The sequence below is a fragment of the Amaranthus tricolor genome, chromosome 8 (genome assembly GCF_026212465.1).
Source record: "Amaranthus tricolor cultivar Red isolate AtriRed21 chromosome 8, ASM2621246v1, whole genome shotgun sequence".
Lineage (NCBI taxonomy): Eukaryota > Viridiplantae > Streptophyta > Magnoliopsida > Caryophyllales > Amaranthaceae > Amaranthus > Amaranthus tricolor.
Genome location: NC_080054.1, coordinates 27,894,668 through 27,912,008, shown reverse-complemented (window position 1 = coordinate 27,912,008; position 17,341 = coordinate 27,894,668). Strand labels below are relative to the sequence as shown.

Sequence of the window (17,341 nt, the reverse complement as noted above, 5' to 3'; positions counted from 1 at the left end):
AAAATGTAGGAGTTTTACATAACATTCAAGTGCAAGTGAGAAACATGATCTCCTCCTATTTACTTCATGTCTTATTTGCTTATGTATGCTTGTTTATGTACTAATTAATTATTAGTATAATTATGTTAAATTAAATAGTATAAAAAGATAACACTAAAAAAATTATATTGAGATAAATCAATATAAGAATTCAATTGATTATGTATTATAAATTAAGAATAAAATATAAACATGTTTAAATTATAAATTAAGACTAAAATATAACGAAACTATATTTCCACTTAAATACCATTAGAATTTCAACTTCCTAAGAATTGAATATTTTAGATGTTTGATTGACAAAAAAAATATCATCATATCATAGGAATTTATAATTCCTAAAAAATGTAAATTTCTTCACTTTGTAGGAATCAACTTATTATACCAACTCGGTTATTTGAATTTGAAAGTTTATTTTGTCAAACAAATAATTTTTTTAAATTTCTAGGAATTTTTAAAAAAATCCTAAGAATTACTACATTTTTCATAGGAATTTACTTTTTTCAATGTCAAACGAACAAAGTGATTTAAATAGTGCAAAATTTCAAATAGGGTATATGAAGTGAATAGGATTGAGTAAAAAACACAATAAATATATTACAATTACAATTTACAGAAATTACAATTACAGGGGCAAAATAAATTGAGGTTGAATAATGATATACATGTCCAACCACAAAATAATCTGAAGCCTTTTCAAGGCCTAAAAATCGAAATGATGTGTAGTTGGAATCATGCAAGTTTGAACAAGATTTTCTGACATGCTATACGTTATATTTAATGTTAAAAAATTAGAGCTAATTACACAGGTGCGATGTCGCCCCCTTCGATAGTGAAAGGGAACTGATAGGCTTGAAGTGGTACTAACATGAGCCAGATTGCACAACAAACAGACGAGACATCATCCGGTATGACTTATGAGAATGAGAAGTAGCTAGTCATTGAATTTTGAGATCGATAATTAAGCGTTATATCATCCGGAAAAGAAGTTCCAATGGTGTTCTGCTGGAAGAATGTCCTTAATTTTCTCAAGTCTCTTAATAATCTCTAAAAACGAAGGCCGCTGGTTCATGTCAGAAGCCCAACATTGTTCAGTTAATCTGTGGATTAACACAAAAGGATATTAAACGACCTCAAGTGCAAAGCTCATAATCCGTAACTGTGATGGTAAAAGTATCTCAAATAGCACCCTACTCTTTTTTGTAATTGTATTTTCTCAGTTTCCCCAGTCGATAAATGGGAGGAACACAGCTAAAATTGGTCCATTTTTGCTTTTTGAATAGGCAAGGAAATGCAGTTTAACAAGAGTTTACATGAGTGAATTCAACAAGTGATGTAGTGATGATAGAAGGGAACCCAACTTTTACCAAGATAATACAACAGAGAAGTTGGAAGAACCTCGTGGAATAAATGAAAAGGGTAGAATTACTACAGAAAACAGTGTCAGGTTATACAGCATAAAGTTTGAGGCAGATTCATTGGTGCCAAAATTTGGTGATCGGACGATACTCTTAAGTACAAGACAATGGGGTCCCAAGGGAGAACAGCAGGAAAGGGAGAAAGAAGCACAAAAAACTCGATGCCTCTATTAAGCAGGTTGGTGTTCGTGCGTCTTAGTTCTAAAAAGTGTGAAGCACCCTGGGGTGTTTAGGGTTTTTCCTTTGGGAAAATCACTTGACAAACATTTTCTATTATTACAACTAGGTACAGCTTGTCCAAGTCCTTTTTAAACTGTGCTGCCTCTCCCAAACTAACAGAGGCAAAATTTTCAGCCCCTCTATAACTGTTGTGCCCAAGCGGCAAGAGGTGTGGTTTTTAAAACAAAAGTCTGAGTGATTTTGTTTAGGAGGGGGAGAGGGGAGGAACGTGAAAGCACTACAAATACCTATGCACACCTACTTTGCATTGAACAAAACAAAGTATGTATCCTAATTCCCAATAAAGGTTTCAACCAACAGGTTAGTAAACTAAATTTCCAGGTTTATCAGATACTCAGATCAGATGCAGAAACTTAGTATAGAAACCTCTAATTTCAAGCAGTATGGACAAAAAATATTTAGTTGGTGTCCAAAAACACCACTTTATAACTTACAGTCTCAGATCTGGAACAAAACCTTTAGACCTAATTAAAGGTCTGTGTCCTTCAGCCACATATTTAGCAGCCTCATATGGTTCGTAACTTGCCATGGGAGGCTCTCCCTCTAGCATCTGAGAAGATAACAAGATAGTGAGGATCAATATTGGATATTACATTCTTAATTAAAAAATCCAGTTGCTGTCATTTGAAGGTCATGTTAATGGACTCACCTCATACAATATCATGCCAAAAGAAAAAACATCAACTTTTTTGTCATACTTCCGATGCTTAAATACTTCTGGAGCCATATAACGATCTGTGTGTGTGTATATGTTCAATGCAACCAAATGTCAAAAAAAAATGTATAAGCATAAAATATCCCATAAAATGTAGGAAAACAAACAACTCACAGCTCCCTGTCTCGCCAGTCATTTTGTACACGTCATGAGCATGTTGAACCCTGATGAGCTTACTCAGTCCAAAGTCTCCAACTTTTAAATGGTCCGCATTGGAGTTGACCAGGAGAACATTCCTGAAATCATTGCGATTCATCAATGTTAACCAAACATCAAGATGGGTATCATCCAAGTGTTCTTAAGAACCAACTTTGCCTACCTCGGCTTCAAATCTCGATGGATAATCACATTAGGTTCATTATGAAGATATGCCATCCCTCTAGATAAACAGCGATTGTAGTAGTCAGATTAGCATAATAATCAGATTATTAGGCTGATTAATACAGAAGAAAAAAGGATGATCATGTGCAACTAGTTTCACCTTGAATCACAAAGCATTACTATACAAGGGTTCTAAGGGAGAATGATCTTTAAAGAAGTTTTCAAAAAGAACCTTCTTTCACTTGACCATTAAATCCAACTTTCTGGTGAGAGGAGATAAACACTATTGTGACGAAGTTCTTTCTTGCTAATATTGAGCACAAATTTAACCCACCCCACAAAAATCCTCTCAATTTCAACTGAAAGTATGAAAACTGCAAATAATATTATCCTTTTGGTCCATTTGACAGAAATAAGAACATTGCCTATAGGCCAAAAATTGGCAATATAAAAACATAAAGATATAGCAAAGGCAAGAACAAGCAAAAGATAAAACTAAAAAGCAGATTCATTATTCCAAATAGTTTTATAAATAAATTACTTCAATCCAAACCCCAAACATCATTCTTTGAGCTATACAGGAACGCTTCCATTAGATAAAACATTTAGTGCATTTCCGATGTCCACCACTTATGTAGTCAGAAGGACATTGTAATAAAAGAGTCGCTCTAGTTGAAAATTAGCATTTGAGTCTTGAAACGTTGAACACTAGAATGAAGAGTAGCCAATTCTTTAGAAAAAGTCATTCTGTACAAAGTAGGTTCAGCTAGCTTCCTTCTCAGGAAACCCATCAGCATATTGCTTCTAGTAGCATTAATTTAAGAGTCTCCCATGAAACTCCAGCATTAGTATCTTATGATCACTAAACTAGAACTTCCTAGATTCTTGATTCACTACACCATCGTGAATATTTCTGAACTGATAAATGCTCTACTTCAGATACCAGTAGGCGTCTAGCTTAATTACACTCAAAATTTTCATATCAAAGGTGAGAAACCTTACCACCCAGGGGCCTGGAAAATGTTCTATTTGGGAAAACCCACAAGTATAGTGATAACTTGACAAGTTTAGCTCGAATGCAAGTCCATACCTCATTTAAACACCTCTGTTGCAAACTTGCAATTGACAGTCTCAGTGACCTTTTGTGGTCTTTAAGCCAACTTCTAATGCTCTAAACATCTATTCCCTTCCAAGACATGGGGAATTTCATTCTTGAAAGTATTCTACGTAGAGTTTATACTTACAATTGGATCCAGTTTTATGGACACAACAATAAAAGAGACAGAGTATCACTGGGCACTGATGATGGATCAATAAGGATTATAGTACTTATCAGATGACTACATCCCTAAATAACTCCTTAAAAGAATATTTACATGGTACTATGATAGTACTAATAAAATTTGAAATTTCTGTCCCTTCTTTTTTTAGTAACATCTATTCCCTTTCAAGTGATCTTGAAATTCATTAGTAAAATTTACATTATCCAAGAAATATTTTACCAACATTCTAACTCAGTAACACTGCTCTGCAACATCACATTTCGTGCAACCAGTCTCCAAATATTGTATGGAATGAGCATGAACGATACTTTTTTTGATTGTATGGAAAGAGCATAAATGATACTTAGGATACCTTGCAATATCTAAAGCAAAAGTTATCGCTGTTGAAGGACTAAGAGCGCCTTTTTCTTTAAGGTACTGATGTAGATCGCCCTACAAGATAAGAACTGATAAGAATAATCAAAATCTAGTTACCATTAAGTGAAACAATCCTCAAATACAGAATGTTTTGCATCAACATACCCCTCGCAGATATTCAGTTATTAACATTAAGGGTTTTTTCTCAGTTACAGCTCCTAGGAATTGAACAATGTTAGGATGACGAAGTTTCACAAGTAAAATGACCTCATGCCTAAAATCCTGACTGAAGAAGCAACAAAGAGTAAAAAATCAATAAGAAAGTCCATCATATAAAATATTATAAATTAGAGTTGTGTACATTAAATACTCAAACTAGCTAGAAACTTTCAAATTCAAACATACATCACCAATCTGTCATCTGAAAGAGATGGAAGTATACGCTTGACTGCAACTGGGGTGCCACGCCAAAAGGCTTTCAAAATCTCCCCAAATGACCCCTGAAGGAGTTCAATATTATCATAAAATAAGAAAGTTAACCCATTACAAGAAATGAATCTACAAGACACCACATTGAGATGCATATGCAAAGGTTGTGGAGAAACCAATAATAAGATCAAAAAACGTTAAAGGCAAACAGTACATGCAAATACCCAGGCAGTTGGTGGAATTCAAAAACGTTAATGTCAAAGCCATAATTCCAAACAACGAAGTCAGGTATTGAAACTCAATAATTACCAACCCACATTAACTTTAAACATGTATACTTCTGTCATATCTCTTTTGCATTCCTGATTTATTATATTGTGTAATTACTAATTAAAACTTTTTAGGCCATCTTTGAAATCAAAGAATACAACACTAATGGAAAGTATCACAGAATTTAAACAATTACATAAATGATAAATCAGTTGTCATAGATAATCCCAAGAAAAGGCCCCTCCCCTTCTCATCAACCAAGTCTGAACAATCAGCACTACCATCATCCATTTATCATTGCCTCTAACAGATCCTCATTGCTATGTTAGTCATACACATCATTCCATGCTTGGCTGCAGACTGGTTGGGAGTGGATAAAGCTCAGATAGTGTAGTTCTACGATCACCAATAAATACCCTATGAAGAACTGCAAGTTTGCCTAAGCCAAATCACGTCCAGTTTCATCTACATTTAAGACCACGATGACACTACAATGACGGATAAGTTCAATCAAAAAATATAGAGGAAATCAAGAATACATATGAAATCAAGTAATCTTTATAAATCACACATTAGAATTAATTACAAGAGTCCTCGGGTAGGTAGTGTCCTACCTTTCCAATCAGTGAAGAACTTGAAAAGTCCAGCTCAGTAGGATCAATCTCCCAGTCACACTTGTTTGGCAAAGGCGGGGGCACAGCTTTTGGTTCTAAATGGCTCCCGTTTTGACCCTGAAAGGAAAAATGGAACAATAGTACTTCTATATAAATCAAAAATATACAGATGAGAAGTTCAGAAACTGCAAAACCTACATGTCACTTACTAAGAGTCTAAAACAACCTAAAGGGAGCATGTTTCAGGACAAAAATGCCTTTATAAAAAAGTGTGTATGAGTGGAAACTTAGAGTAGCATAAAACCATCACATTGTAAATCATTAGCATATCAAGAAAATTATGATTTTTTAAACTCTGTGCTACACTGAATATATTATCTTCAAAGGTAAAGAAAAGGCATATTGGGCTTCCCTGTCAACTATAACCATACCCAATTGATTTTAACTATGAAACAAAGAACAAGTTGTGAGCCATTGGATACAGTAGCCACGTACAACTCCAGTTTACCACAATAGAAGAATTTAGGTCACATAGGTTTTAGATATCATTGCCTCATTTGCCTCTAGCCATAAAAATCTTGTTCGAATTAAAAGAGATAGAAGGATAGGAAGGAAAGGGAAATGGAGGGATGCATTTCCTTCATTTAAATAACAAAATATAGAAGAAAAGCTTTAGAAGGACGAATTGCTTCCTATATTGTGAGAAGGAAAACTCATTTAACCCAAACACACAATAAATAATCTTTTCAAGGAAATAAGTCCACAAACAAAATGCTACAACAAAAATATTTATAACAAAAGATGCAAAATACAATGATTATATCATCATGCATTCAGAAGAATCAACAATCAAGACAAAGCATGACATGATGCTTCCAAGTAAAAAACACATGTACTAGGAAACAGCTAGCATATAAAAAAAATTTATTGAAACAACCTACAATGATAGGGGCAAGATACCTACATAAGATAAACCACCATATGACTTCAAAAGCTCGATGATCCCATGCTTTTTGGCTCCTTCAGCGTCAGCAAGAGGCTGTCATGGAACTAAAAACTATAATCAATTGCAAAGCAGCTAAATATACCATGCACAAATCTTAGCTACAAGGGAAAAAACATCCGATGTTTTAAATAAGGAAATGAAGATTTTCAGAGCCCTGAAAAAAAGTACTTCAACGAATCTATGATACCAGTCAACTAGAATCAAACAATTCTACAAATATAGGCCATATCAAGGTGGCACCTCATTCACAAAAAAGTGGTTACAATCTATATACTAAAAAATCATATATAGAATCTTCTTCATGCAATAAATAGACACGTTGCAGAAAACAAAGCATAGAATGGCCCATACGAAATAATAAATGTGCTGTTTCCCATGGAGAATATTGAGAAAGATGTGTTTTTCAAAGCATATTAAGTAATTTAAACCATTGCAATAATGTGGCATGGGATGAGTAAGTTCATCTTCTATGAGAAACACCAAAGTTCGTCTCATTTTTTAAACATACATCAATTAAGGAAGAATAACCAAAGTTCATACCCATTCTCAGATCACAAAGTCATTAAATAACATGCCGAATTTAGTCTTGGTGGTATAGTCCCTACTTTCAATATTTGTCTTAGTTGTACTCACTTATGGGCATAGAAAATACATTACAAACCTCAAACTCTTACTCTCATGATAGACCTCTTTGATCATCCAAAGTGAATCATACTTGGATTTTTCATTCACTTTGGATTTTTCCTTAAAAGAGGCATGAGAGGAGACAAATTCCTTATACAAAGAACATGCTTTTTGAAGTAATCCTTCTTAAAGTTTAAAATAACAAGTACGAAACAAAATTTTTAAAGGAATATACAATTGTTCAGAATTGGACTAGCAACATTGTTAATCCATTTTACCCCATCAAAATTAACAAACAAAATCATGGTGACATTGGTAATGAATGCCTAAGAGCAGTACAACTTCCAAGTTCCAAAGGTAAGCCCACTTCTTGTATGGTCATTACACAAGAACTTTCTCTTTAGTGTTCAGCTTCAAAGATGTAAATATTGCTTGACTTGTTCTTGGTGTAAGGCTTAGAGTTTTGGAATGTGTAAAGTATCATGTGAAAGATCATATAGCTTCCAGCCAAAGGACGCTTGAACGAGTGCCCCATATGTTTGAACGAGCACCAAGCAGTGTTCTAAACAGAATGTTGAAGGTTGCTGCTGCTCGAGCGAGTAGCCCTATGCTCAAACACGCCTGCGGCTACACGTGACTTTGTTCAAGTTTACATACATGTTGCCCCTTGTTTTTCTTATATATATGCCCTTAATCCATTCGTTGTAATATGCCAAGCCAAGCATAGGCTTGGGCTTCATGTATCCCTCTGTTTCTTCCATGCTCTTACTTAAGATTCTCTCTCCGTTACTTATGTCCCTTCACAATACTAACTTCAGTGATGTAATTTCTTTATCTATTTGCTTGAGCTATTTGCTCACCTATTCTTTATACAAAAAAGAAAAACAAATATACCATAAACTAGTCGAGAAAGGAGGATGTAACCATAATTTGGTGCACTCCATTTTAATCATGGTGTCATTGTTTATCATGTGATTTCTTGCACAATTTGATCTTAGTACTTGCATATTTAGTCATGTTCATTAATACACTGGCAAGCTATAATATTCAATGTTCTTGACCTCTAGCTCCGTTGGATTATTTAGAGTATAAAGGTATAAGTTATAAGTATATTATAGTGGAATGATAGTGGGCCAAAAGTACTATGAAAGTAGTAACAACGTAAAAACCTTTGTCCAAAAGGAAAGTAAAGAAAAATAAGCTTTGAAACCGGGAAAGGGTGTATGCGCCTCACGAAGAGGTGCACAGCTCGCGAATTCACAGAGCAGTAAAGGAGTCGTGTCTCGCGTCATGCGGACAGACAGGTTTGGGAAATTGGCATGGGACTTGTCGTGTCTTGCAAGGAATGACATTCGGTTTTCTGGGCTTCATTTTTCCGCAAGTTTTTATGGGCTTCTCCTATTTAAAGTCGGTTAGGGTATCAATTATGCCACTAAGTGTCATGGGATAGTGGAGATCATGGAAAAATGGGAGTTGTGATCCAACCTCTATATAAAGGGATCAAATGCAAGGGTTTTCACACACCAATTTCTGCTGTCAAATTTTTTGCTGTGATCTTCTTGCTCCCTTTTCTCAACAAGTTTTAAAAAGTGGAGGAAATTAGCTACATCTTTTCATTTTATTTCTAAGTTTGCTCAATATAATTTCTTATTTTTCACACTATTCAAATATATAATGCTTATATTTGAATGCAAACCGTTGTATCTTGGGAGTGTATTTCAAGTTCTTAAGCCTAAGCACCAAGTAGGCGGAATAATGCTTTTAGGAAAACTAAATAGTGCCTTGGTTTGGTATCAAGATTCCGAAGACAAAATTGTCTAAAAGATCTTCGGTTAATATTTATTTAATTCAAGTTAATTATTTTAATGTAAGTTTCAATTCCTAGTATTTTGTAATAGGTGTTAAGACTTGTAATCTCGTTTATGGTGCTTATAGTCTCTTTAAGATTTCCAACTAATACAAAAAACATAACGACCTAAAAGCGTCACTTTAGATTTAATAAGCTCATTCCTTCTGATAGTTGTTAGATTCATAACACTATAAAGTAGTAGTAAAACAGAAAAAAGATAGCTTGGTCTACGGAGCAAATAATATGCTAACAAATAGTCCCAATTCCCACAGTTTGCAGCATTTTTCAATTCGTTCCGTCCAAGTGATTCGACAACATTTTCATTTCTAGAAATACCCTGCTCTAACTTAGTTTAGCAAAGAAGAGCAACTATTCGACAAAAAAACATTTCTAGAACTTTAAATTAATATCAATCTGTATGATGCAAGAAGCAAGAAATTCTATTCAATATAAAAATATCTCAACAATTCCTATTCCATTGCATTAAAAAGCGCACTAACATGAACCCAACACATGAACAAAAAACATTGAATGTATGAAAATAGAAAGAAACAAAAACATACGGTATTTTTCCAGCGATCTTGAGCGTTAACATCAGCACCATATTCAATCAAACACTTGGCAACATCAACCCAACCATGAAGAGAAGCAACATGAAGAGGAGTTCGATAATCATAATCCCTAGCATTAACAAGAGACCGATCCTCTTTTAAATGTCTTCTAACTGCATTGGGATCATTTTGATGAGCGTGCCATAAAATCGCCGATGTTTTGCTAACCCTAGTTTTCTCTTTATCCTTAGGCTTCTCTCCTCCTTTGTTCGGCGAAAAAGAAATCGCCGGCACTGCAGTACCACCACCGTCCGATGAAGTTTCACCACCGTCAGCCATAATCTCCGGCGAATCGGACGGTTGAAATTCAATCAAAGAATGAATCAAAAAAGTTCATAATGAAAAGTAGAGAATGGAAAGAGGGAATTGATGATAGGAAGATAAACGCGGGAAAGAAAGAGGGAGGAAATCGGTAGTGGAATTATATGTGTGTATCCGTTAATTCTGTTTCTTCCTTTTCTTTTATTATTTTTTTAAAACAAATATGGATTTGTACTCCTTTTTCTCTAGTGATTACTTACCGAAGAAGTATACCTAGTCCATGTAAATAACAGAGGAATTTTTATTTGTCTTTTTTATTTTGTTTACTTTATAGATTTATGATTTACAAATTACGAATTAATCAGGAATTTCTGAAAGAACGGTTGAATTGAGGAAGTGAATGATAAGAGTTGAGTGCCACGTCGGAATAATTGGGATGACTTTCACCGTGTTAGTAGACAAAAGGTAAACGTTAGTTGTAACTCACGGCATTATCATGAATTCATGGCCTTTTTGTTAGAAAATTTGAATTGAATAAGCAAAATAATATAAAAAATTCAATAAATGAGAAAAGTTTAAAAATATTTCCCAGAACAATCACTTGTTTTCTAGAGCTGAGGCTTGGGTGTAATTGTTGTTAATAATAGCAAACAGAGGAAGAAAGTCAAAAAAAGTCAGATTACATGCTCGTTGTTACTAACAACGAACAAAAGGAAACCTAGTCAAAACAGGTCAAGCCTTTGTTCGCTATTAGAAACAGCGAATAGAGGTTTGCCCTGTTTTGACCAGGTCTTCATTTATTCGCTGTTACTAACAGCGAACATATAACTTGACTTTTTTTGACTTTTTGTCAGAATGTTTGAACTAGCAGTTATGAAATTGAAAATAGCCGTTATAAAGTTGAAAATAGCCATTGTTATTATGTTATATAAATACATCAACATTTTCTTATTTCATTATATTGACGACGATCCTAGTCGTGATTTTGTTGCTTGTCCATTCTACTTGAACGAAGGATTCGGTTGCACATAATTTAGGTGGGTTGCTCCTGAGGGTACTAAATGGCAGAGAGACTTAATAATGCAACTTTTTAAAGAAAAAGAAGAGCTTAAAGAAGAGGTAATTAATCTCAAGAGGCAAATAGATGATATGGCTCATAGGAAAGAAGAGACTGAAAGGATTATGAGAAAGTTTAATAAGCCATCTTAGTTAGCGTTGTTTTAGTTTAACGAATAAATATGCAATTTGCTATCAGATTGGTTCATTATGAATGAAATTGTGTTGAATTTTCGGCAGCATCTTCCCTATTTGAATTTGATTGTTTGTTTCATATAGATTAATTGTATACATCATTCTAAGATAAACGGAGTGATTATAGCTCAATGCATGATTCAAGGCGGAATAAATCATCGCCGAAATCTCCGAGCAATAACATTCAATTCGTAATAAACATATGCTAAACACGATAGATAAACATATATTCATTTACATATATATTACAAACTATATACAAATGTCAAAATATTACAAATGTTTAATATACACAAATGTTCGATATATTACAAACAATACACTAATGCTCATCCTCCTTTTGCACCCTCTCTAGAAGTCTAGATGTGATGGTCTAGACCACCTCTTACGATAGTAAAAGGCGGTCATATGGCGCTCGAGGAGGGGAGGGGATTGGTACTGGTATGATCCCACACCTTGCGATGATTCCGCACCCTATAAGGACCCCACAACATCCTGGGGGTACGTCAGTTCGACCTCCTCCAAATATATGTCGTTGTGAGGAGGAGATTCCCTCTGCACGTCCCTTGAGGTCTCTGGCGCAGCCACTTCGGGAATGAAGAGCTGGAGCTAATCACAGATGTGACATCTTGTGCCTGCAAATTATTTGATCGTAATATAAGTTATATTATGTAAGTTGTATGTTTAACAATTCAAATTCAAAAATACTTGCAAATTGTGTCATCATCGGTGGGCCGGGGGTGTACTGAGCTGCTGCGATGATACCTTGTCGTGTAATCTATCGGCGAGCGATGGAGAGGAACCACACCATGTAATCCGGAGAAGTAGGTGTGCTTGCAGCATCAATTGGCCCATCTTGCGCCAGCAGCTCCAATCTTCGATCCCAACAAGCGATATGTGACTTCATTTCCAAATTAATTTAGACAACTCATCAAGTATTACAGCAAATAAAAAAGAACTTATGGTCGATCTCTAATGCAAACTCTCTTCTATCGAATAAAGATTCGAGTATTCTCGTATGTGACTTCTTTATACACATCTTATTTAATCTTAATATACCTTAATGATATTCCCTTAATACGAGCATAAAACAATGATAATATAATACTAAAATAAAAATCAAAAATTACCATTTATCTACAGTAATTCTAATTTTCAATCAACCATGAAAAAATATAGGAAAATTCCACGTGGTAACCTGAGATTTTGGGTTTTCTGCGTGGTAACCAAAACTTTTAAAAAAAATCCATGCACTAACCCTGAAGTTTACTAAATTATTACATTGTGACCTTATTGCACGTAAAATGTTAGTTAAACGTTAGCAAACATTAATTTCAAAGCTTTAAGGCTGTTATACGCTTATTTATACGACTCACCATTTCAAATGTCATTTCAACCTTTTCTCCCAAAATATTAACCCTAACTCTACCATCTTTGGATTTGGGGAAAAAAAATATGATTTGAATGAGAGATGATAGAGTTTAGGTTTATGTTTTAGGAAAAAGGTTAAAACTGATGACATTTGAAATGGTAAGTCGTATAAACAGGCGTACAACAACCTTAAGCTTCGAAATTAACAGTTGCTAATATTTTTATGTGTAAAAAGGTTATAGTGGAACAATTACGTAAACTTCGAAATTACCGTGTAAATTTTTTAAAAATTTTAATTACGACGTGAAAAATTCACGTAGAATTTTTAAAAAATATAAGAACTTTGGTTTCGTGTTAAAAATTCAAAAGTCTTAAAAAAGACAAAATAGTAGACAATTTACTAGTCGGTGCCAACTCTTGCCTCCTTGATCTTTTGATCTCCCATTGCATTCTTACATACACCCTACCACGTTCCTTCCTTTACTCTTCCAAATCTCTCTTCATTCATTAAATTCCCCCACAACATAAACCTAAATTCCCCCATTAATTTCCTTCAACTAATATTACCTTCTGATCTCATCCCTCTCTTCCAATCCCGTTATTTAATCATGGGCCAAGACAATTTCACGGCCCAAAAAAGGTCCTCCGCCGTCAATCCTGGCGGCACTCTTCCTACCACCACATTATCCTCCAGTATGGGACGTTTACGTGGGCCACGCGGCCGTCAAATTGCTAAAACAGTAAACAACATTAAGATCACTATCTTATGTGGGTTTGTAACCATTTTGGTTCTTCGAGGAACTATAGGGTTGAATCTTGGTACTACAAAAATTGATGCGGAAAAAGAGCGTCTTGAAGAAGAAGCTAGAAGGGTTATTGCTGAGATTCGATCTGATGGTGCTGAATCTGATGATGGACCTCCTTTTAATCCCAATGTTACATTCACTTTTGGGCAAAAAATTCTAAATTGGGATCAACAAAGGAAAGAATGGCTTGAATTGAATAAAGGGTACCCGAATTATGTAAATGGAAAACCTCGGATGTTGTTGGTAAGTGGGTCTCCTCCTACTCCTTGTGATAACCCAATTGGGGATCATTATTTGCTTAAGGGTATTAAGAATAAAGTTGATTATTGTAGGCTTCATGGGATTGAAATTGTGTACAATATGGCTCATTTAGATAAGGATCTTTCTGGGTATTGGTCTAAATTGCCTTTAATTCGACGTTTGATGTTATCTCACCCTGAAATTGAGTGGATTTGGTGGATGGATAGTGATGCTTTATTTACTGATATGGTTTTTGAAATTCCTATTAAAAAGTATGAGGATTTTAATTTAGTTATTCATGGTTACCCTGATTTGTTGTATGAGAAAAAATCTTGGATTGCTTTGAATACTGGTAGTGTTTTATTTAGAAATTGTCAATGGACTTTAGATTTGCTTGATACTTGGGCTCCCATGGGTCCTAAAGGTCCTACTAGGGATGAAGCAGGGAAGATAGTGACTGCATTTTTGAGTGGGAGACCGGCTTTCGAAGCTGATGATCAATCTGCTTTGATTTACTTGTTGATTTCTCAGAAAGATGTTTGGATGAATAAGGTGTTTGTGGAGAATTCATATTATTTACATGGGTTTTGGACTGGATTAGTGGATAGGTATGAGGAGATGTTGGAGAAGTATCATCCTGGTTTAGGTGATGAAAGGTGGCCATTTGTGACACATTTTGTGGGTTGTAAGCCTTGTGGGAGTTATGCTGATTATCCGGCTGAGAAATGTTTGAAGAGTATGGAGAGAGCTTTCAATTTTGCTGATAATCAGGTGTTGAAGTTGTATGGATTTAGGCATAGGGGTTTGTTGAGTCCAAACATCAAGAGGACGAGGAACGAGACGACTACACCTTTGGTGTATGTCGATCAGTATGATGTTCGACATGGCGGCCTGAAGTCGTGATATACTACGAGTTTTCCTTGTCGAGGGCAATGTAAGCGAACCTTGTCGCCTTCGGTACCATGTGTGACAGTGTGAGGCTTAACTCACGCAATCGTCGAGGGCTCCAGGGAGCCCTTGACAGTAAAGGAGATTTTGATGCTTACAGTTGATGTTCTGTTCTCCATCTTGTATGTGGAATGGAAAACACATGGTTTTGACTAAAAAGGAAAGTTGGTATTAGTTCCTCATTCTTTATACAGATTGTATTCATATTTTCATGAAGTAAATTGTCAATTTGTTACACGATCTTGTAGTTTGGTTGTTAGTACTTTGTCCTGAAAGGAATCTATGACTAAATATAAGACTATTTTCTACCTTTTTTGGCAAATGGTAATGGTGAGTTACATTGTTCTTGTTACAAATATGAAATACCTAACTTTCAGTTTTCTCATGCTGATCTTGATGTTGAAAATATTAAAAGGAAGATTTCATATCGCTAAAATAGTAGGTTGTAGACTTGTATAAATGTATGATGGGTAAATCATATCATATGATTTTGAAAAAGAGTGATTTTGGAAAAGACTTGTATAAATGGTAGTGGCTTTGTGCGCCTAAGCCCACGGGTGCCCGTGGGTATATCCACACGAGTGGGACCCATGGGGTGATTATGCGATGAATTGTCACGGCCTAACACTTGAAGGGTGTTCAGTGTCAACGACTCGGTGTATTGTCGATTGATTCGCAGTTGATTGCTTAGGTTCTTAATGAATGCATTTGGTATTATTAAGATTTTTCTAATAATAGAGCATCTGCAGAAAATACTGTTATTTATTGTTTTACATCTCAATTAAAGCTCCATGTGGAGATCCATTCTATAATATATCAATATTTTCTGTGTATGAATAGGGAAACAAGTTCTGAACCATGGAAGGGGTCACATTCAAAGATGTATTGTAATATACAGCATTGTATAGCTAGACAACGAAAATAGCAATAAACTAACAGCTTACTGCAACTATGTTTGCAACACTGGAACGTTTAAATTTTTAAATCTGAGGTTTGGGGCTGTTCGCAGTTATTAATTGCGAACAGGTCAAAACAAACAAAACAGCTGTTTGCACTTACTAACTGCGAACAGGTATTTGACCTGTTTTGACTTGTTCGCAGTTACTAACTGCGAACAGCCCCAAACCTCAGGTTTGGAAATTTCACACTTACTTTTGGAATAAGTTTAACTTATTTATTTTATCAATTTTTTTTATTTTTTCTCTTATGTATTTCAAATTTTCTTTTACGGTTGCATTAACAAGATCCAATTCATGTGGGCTACTTGATCCGTAAGCAAAAGATTGAATAAAATAAGCTTTTTTATAAAAACTTCTCAAATAAGCTTCAAAAAATTTTAGTTAACAAAGTCAGATTCGTTCGCTGTTAGTAACAGCGAAAAAAATCTAACCTTAGACTCGTACATAAAGACGCTTATTTTAGGAATTAAAATTTCTCAAAACTTATTTTGGGAATTTTTTTTACTTATTTTACAATTTATTTCTCCCTAAGCTGGCTGATTCTCTGCAGTTTGGAATGGTTAGCAGATTGTAACAAAACTGTGAACTTTACAGAAGTGAAAGAAGGTAGACTCGTAGCAAACCATTTACTTCATTTATTCTGGAAATTTTCAGTTTGGGAGCCAAAGATATAATTGTGTAATACCAGTAAATACCATCAGTTTAATTTTCTAATTGCTCATTACTGCATCTGCCTTGAATATTGACTAAAACAAAACTAATTTTCTAAAATTCATTTAAATTGGGTATCCGTTCAAATGAATTTGTTATATATTTTCATAAAAGCCATGAGATCAAAAGTCAAAATGAAAATTATCATGGAGTAGTATCGTCTAGTTTACCTAGTCTTTCCTTTTAAGATAATCTTCTTCCAAGTGCGTGCATAGGGCAGTCATCATGATAGAAAGCCCCCAATCTGATGAAATTCATAAACTGATTGAATTCTTCGGAGTGTTATCTTTTGAGCATGCAGATGACGATAGTGATAGTGATCGTGATGATAACAAAATTGTTGTGAATTACAGTATTCATCATCTTCAACAAGAGGCAAATCTTCAAGCTCGCTTGGCGGGAAATCATCACACCACCAAGTACCAACTCGTAATCGAGTCTCTGAACTGAGCATTGTTGTGGATACTGGATAGCACAGCATAGAAGTTTTGTTTTGCTCTAAATGAAAGATGATTCACAAATTTCAGATAATCTTTTTGTCCGTTTAAAGGTTTGATTAAGGCTAGGAAAGCTTCAAGACAGCTAAAAAAGAGTACACTGCCAATTTGCCTAGGCCCCATGAGAAAACTCCAAATTTTCTGTATAATTATGTACTATCCCAAAAATCTTTAGTTACTCCTGTCACTCTTTAGTGTGCTCGTTTCACTTCATTTGCCAAAAAAAAAAAAAAAAAAAAAAAAAAAAACCAATTTCATTTGCAAAGATGCTAATACGTGCTCTTTTCGTTTTTGTTTTTGAAATATACTACTGATAATGACATTGATATTTTATAAGAAAAGTATCATATCTAAGAATGAAAGAGTAACTTATTCATGTTCTATTACTATTGAGTGAGAAATAGTTACATTGCATTTCATTACCTCAATGCTATTACGTAGCTTACACATAGGATGAAGTTTTGAAGGCTAGATGTACGCAACATTAACCGTGTTAGCGATGACAAAGAGGTTGCTTTCTG

At 34.8% G+C, this 17,341-nt stretch overlaps 2 protein-coding genes and 1 long non-coding RNA gene across 3 annotated transcripts; 1 reads left to right on the top strand and 2 right to left on the bottom strand.

The window, feature by feature from the left end:
• Positions 1-595: 595 nt before the first annotated feature.
• LOC130820505 (serine/threonine-protein kinase VIK-like) lies at positions 596-10,270 on the bottom strand. The gene is made up of 11 exons (XM_057685904.1): positions 9,729-10,270; positions 6,651-6,725; positions 5,687-5,803; positions 4,779-4,873; positions 4,539-4,659; positions 4,369-4,448; positions 2,732-2,791; positions 2,527-2,648; positions 2,347-2,432; positions 2,132-2,247; positions 596-1,139 (listed from the first exon to the last, which is right to left on the bottom strand). Exons 1-11 carry the CDS (start codon positions 10,053-10,055, stop codon positions 1,013-1,015), a joined length of 1,326 nt encoding a protein of 441 aa, XP_057541887.1. The 5' UTR covers positions 10,056-10,270; the 3' UTR covers positions 596-1,012.
• A 1,097-nt stretch (positions 10,271-11,367) lies between these two features.
• On the bottom strand, positions 11,368-17,027 carry LOC130820817 (uncharacterized). The gene is made up of 3 exons (XR_009045264.1): positions 16,494-17,027; positions 12,054-12,189; positions 11,368-11,923 (listed from the first exon to the last, which is right to left on the bottom strand). It is a non-coding gene; the product is annotated as an uncharacterized LOC130820817 (long non-coding RNA).
• Positions 13,067-15,012, top strand: LOC130820816 (probable xyloglucan 6-xylosyltransferase 5). Its single transcript, XM_057686336.1, has one exon. The coding sequence runs from the start codon at positions 13,268-13,270 to the stop codon at positions 14,606-14,608; it is 1,341 nt and encodes a 446-aa protein (XP_057542319.1). The 5' UTR covers positions 13,067-13,267; the 3' UTR covers positions 14,609-15,012.
• Positions 17,028-17,341: the final 314 nt, after the last annotated feature.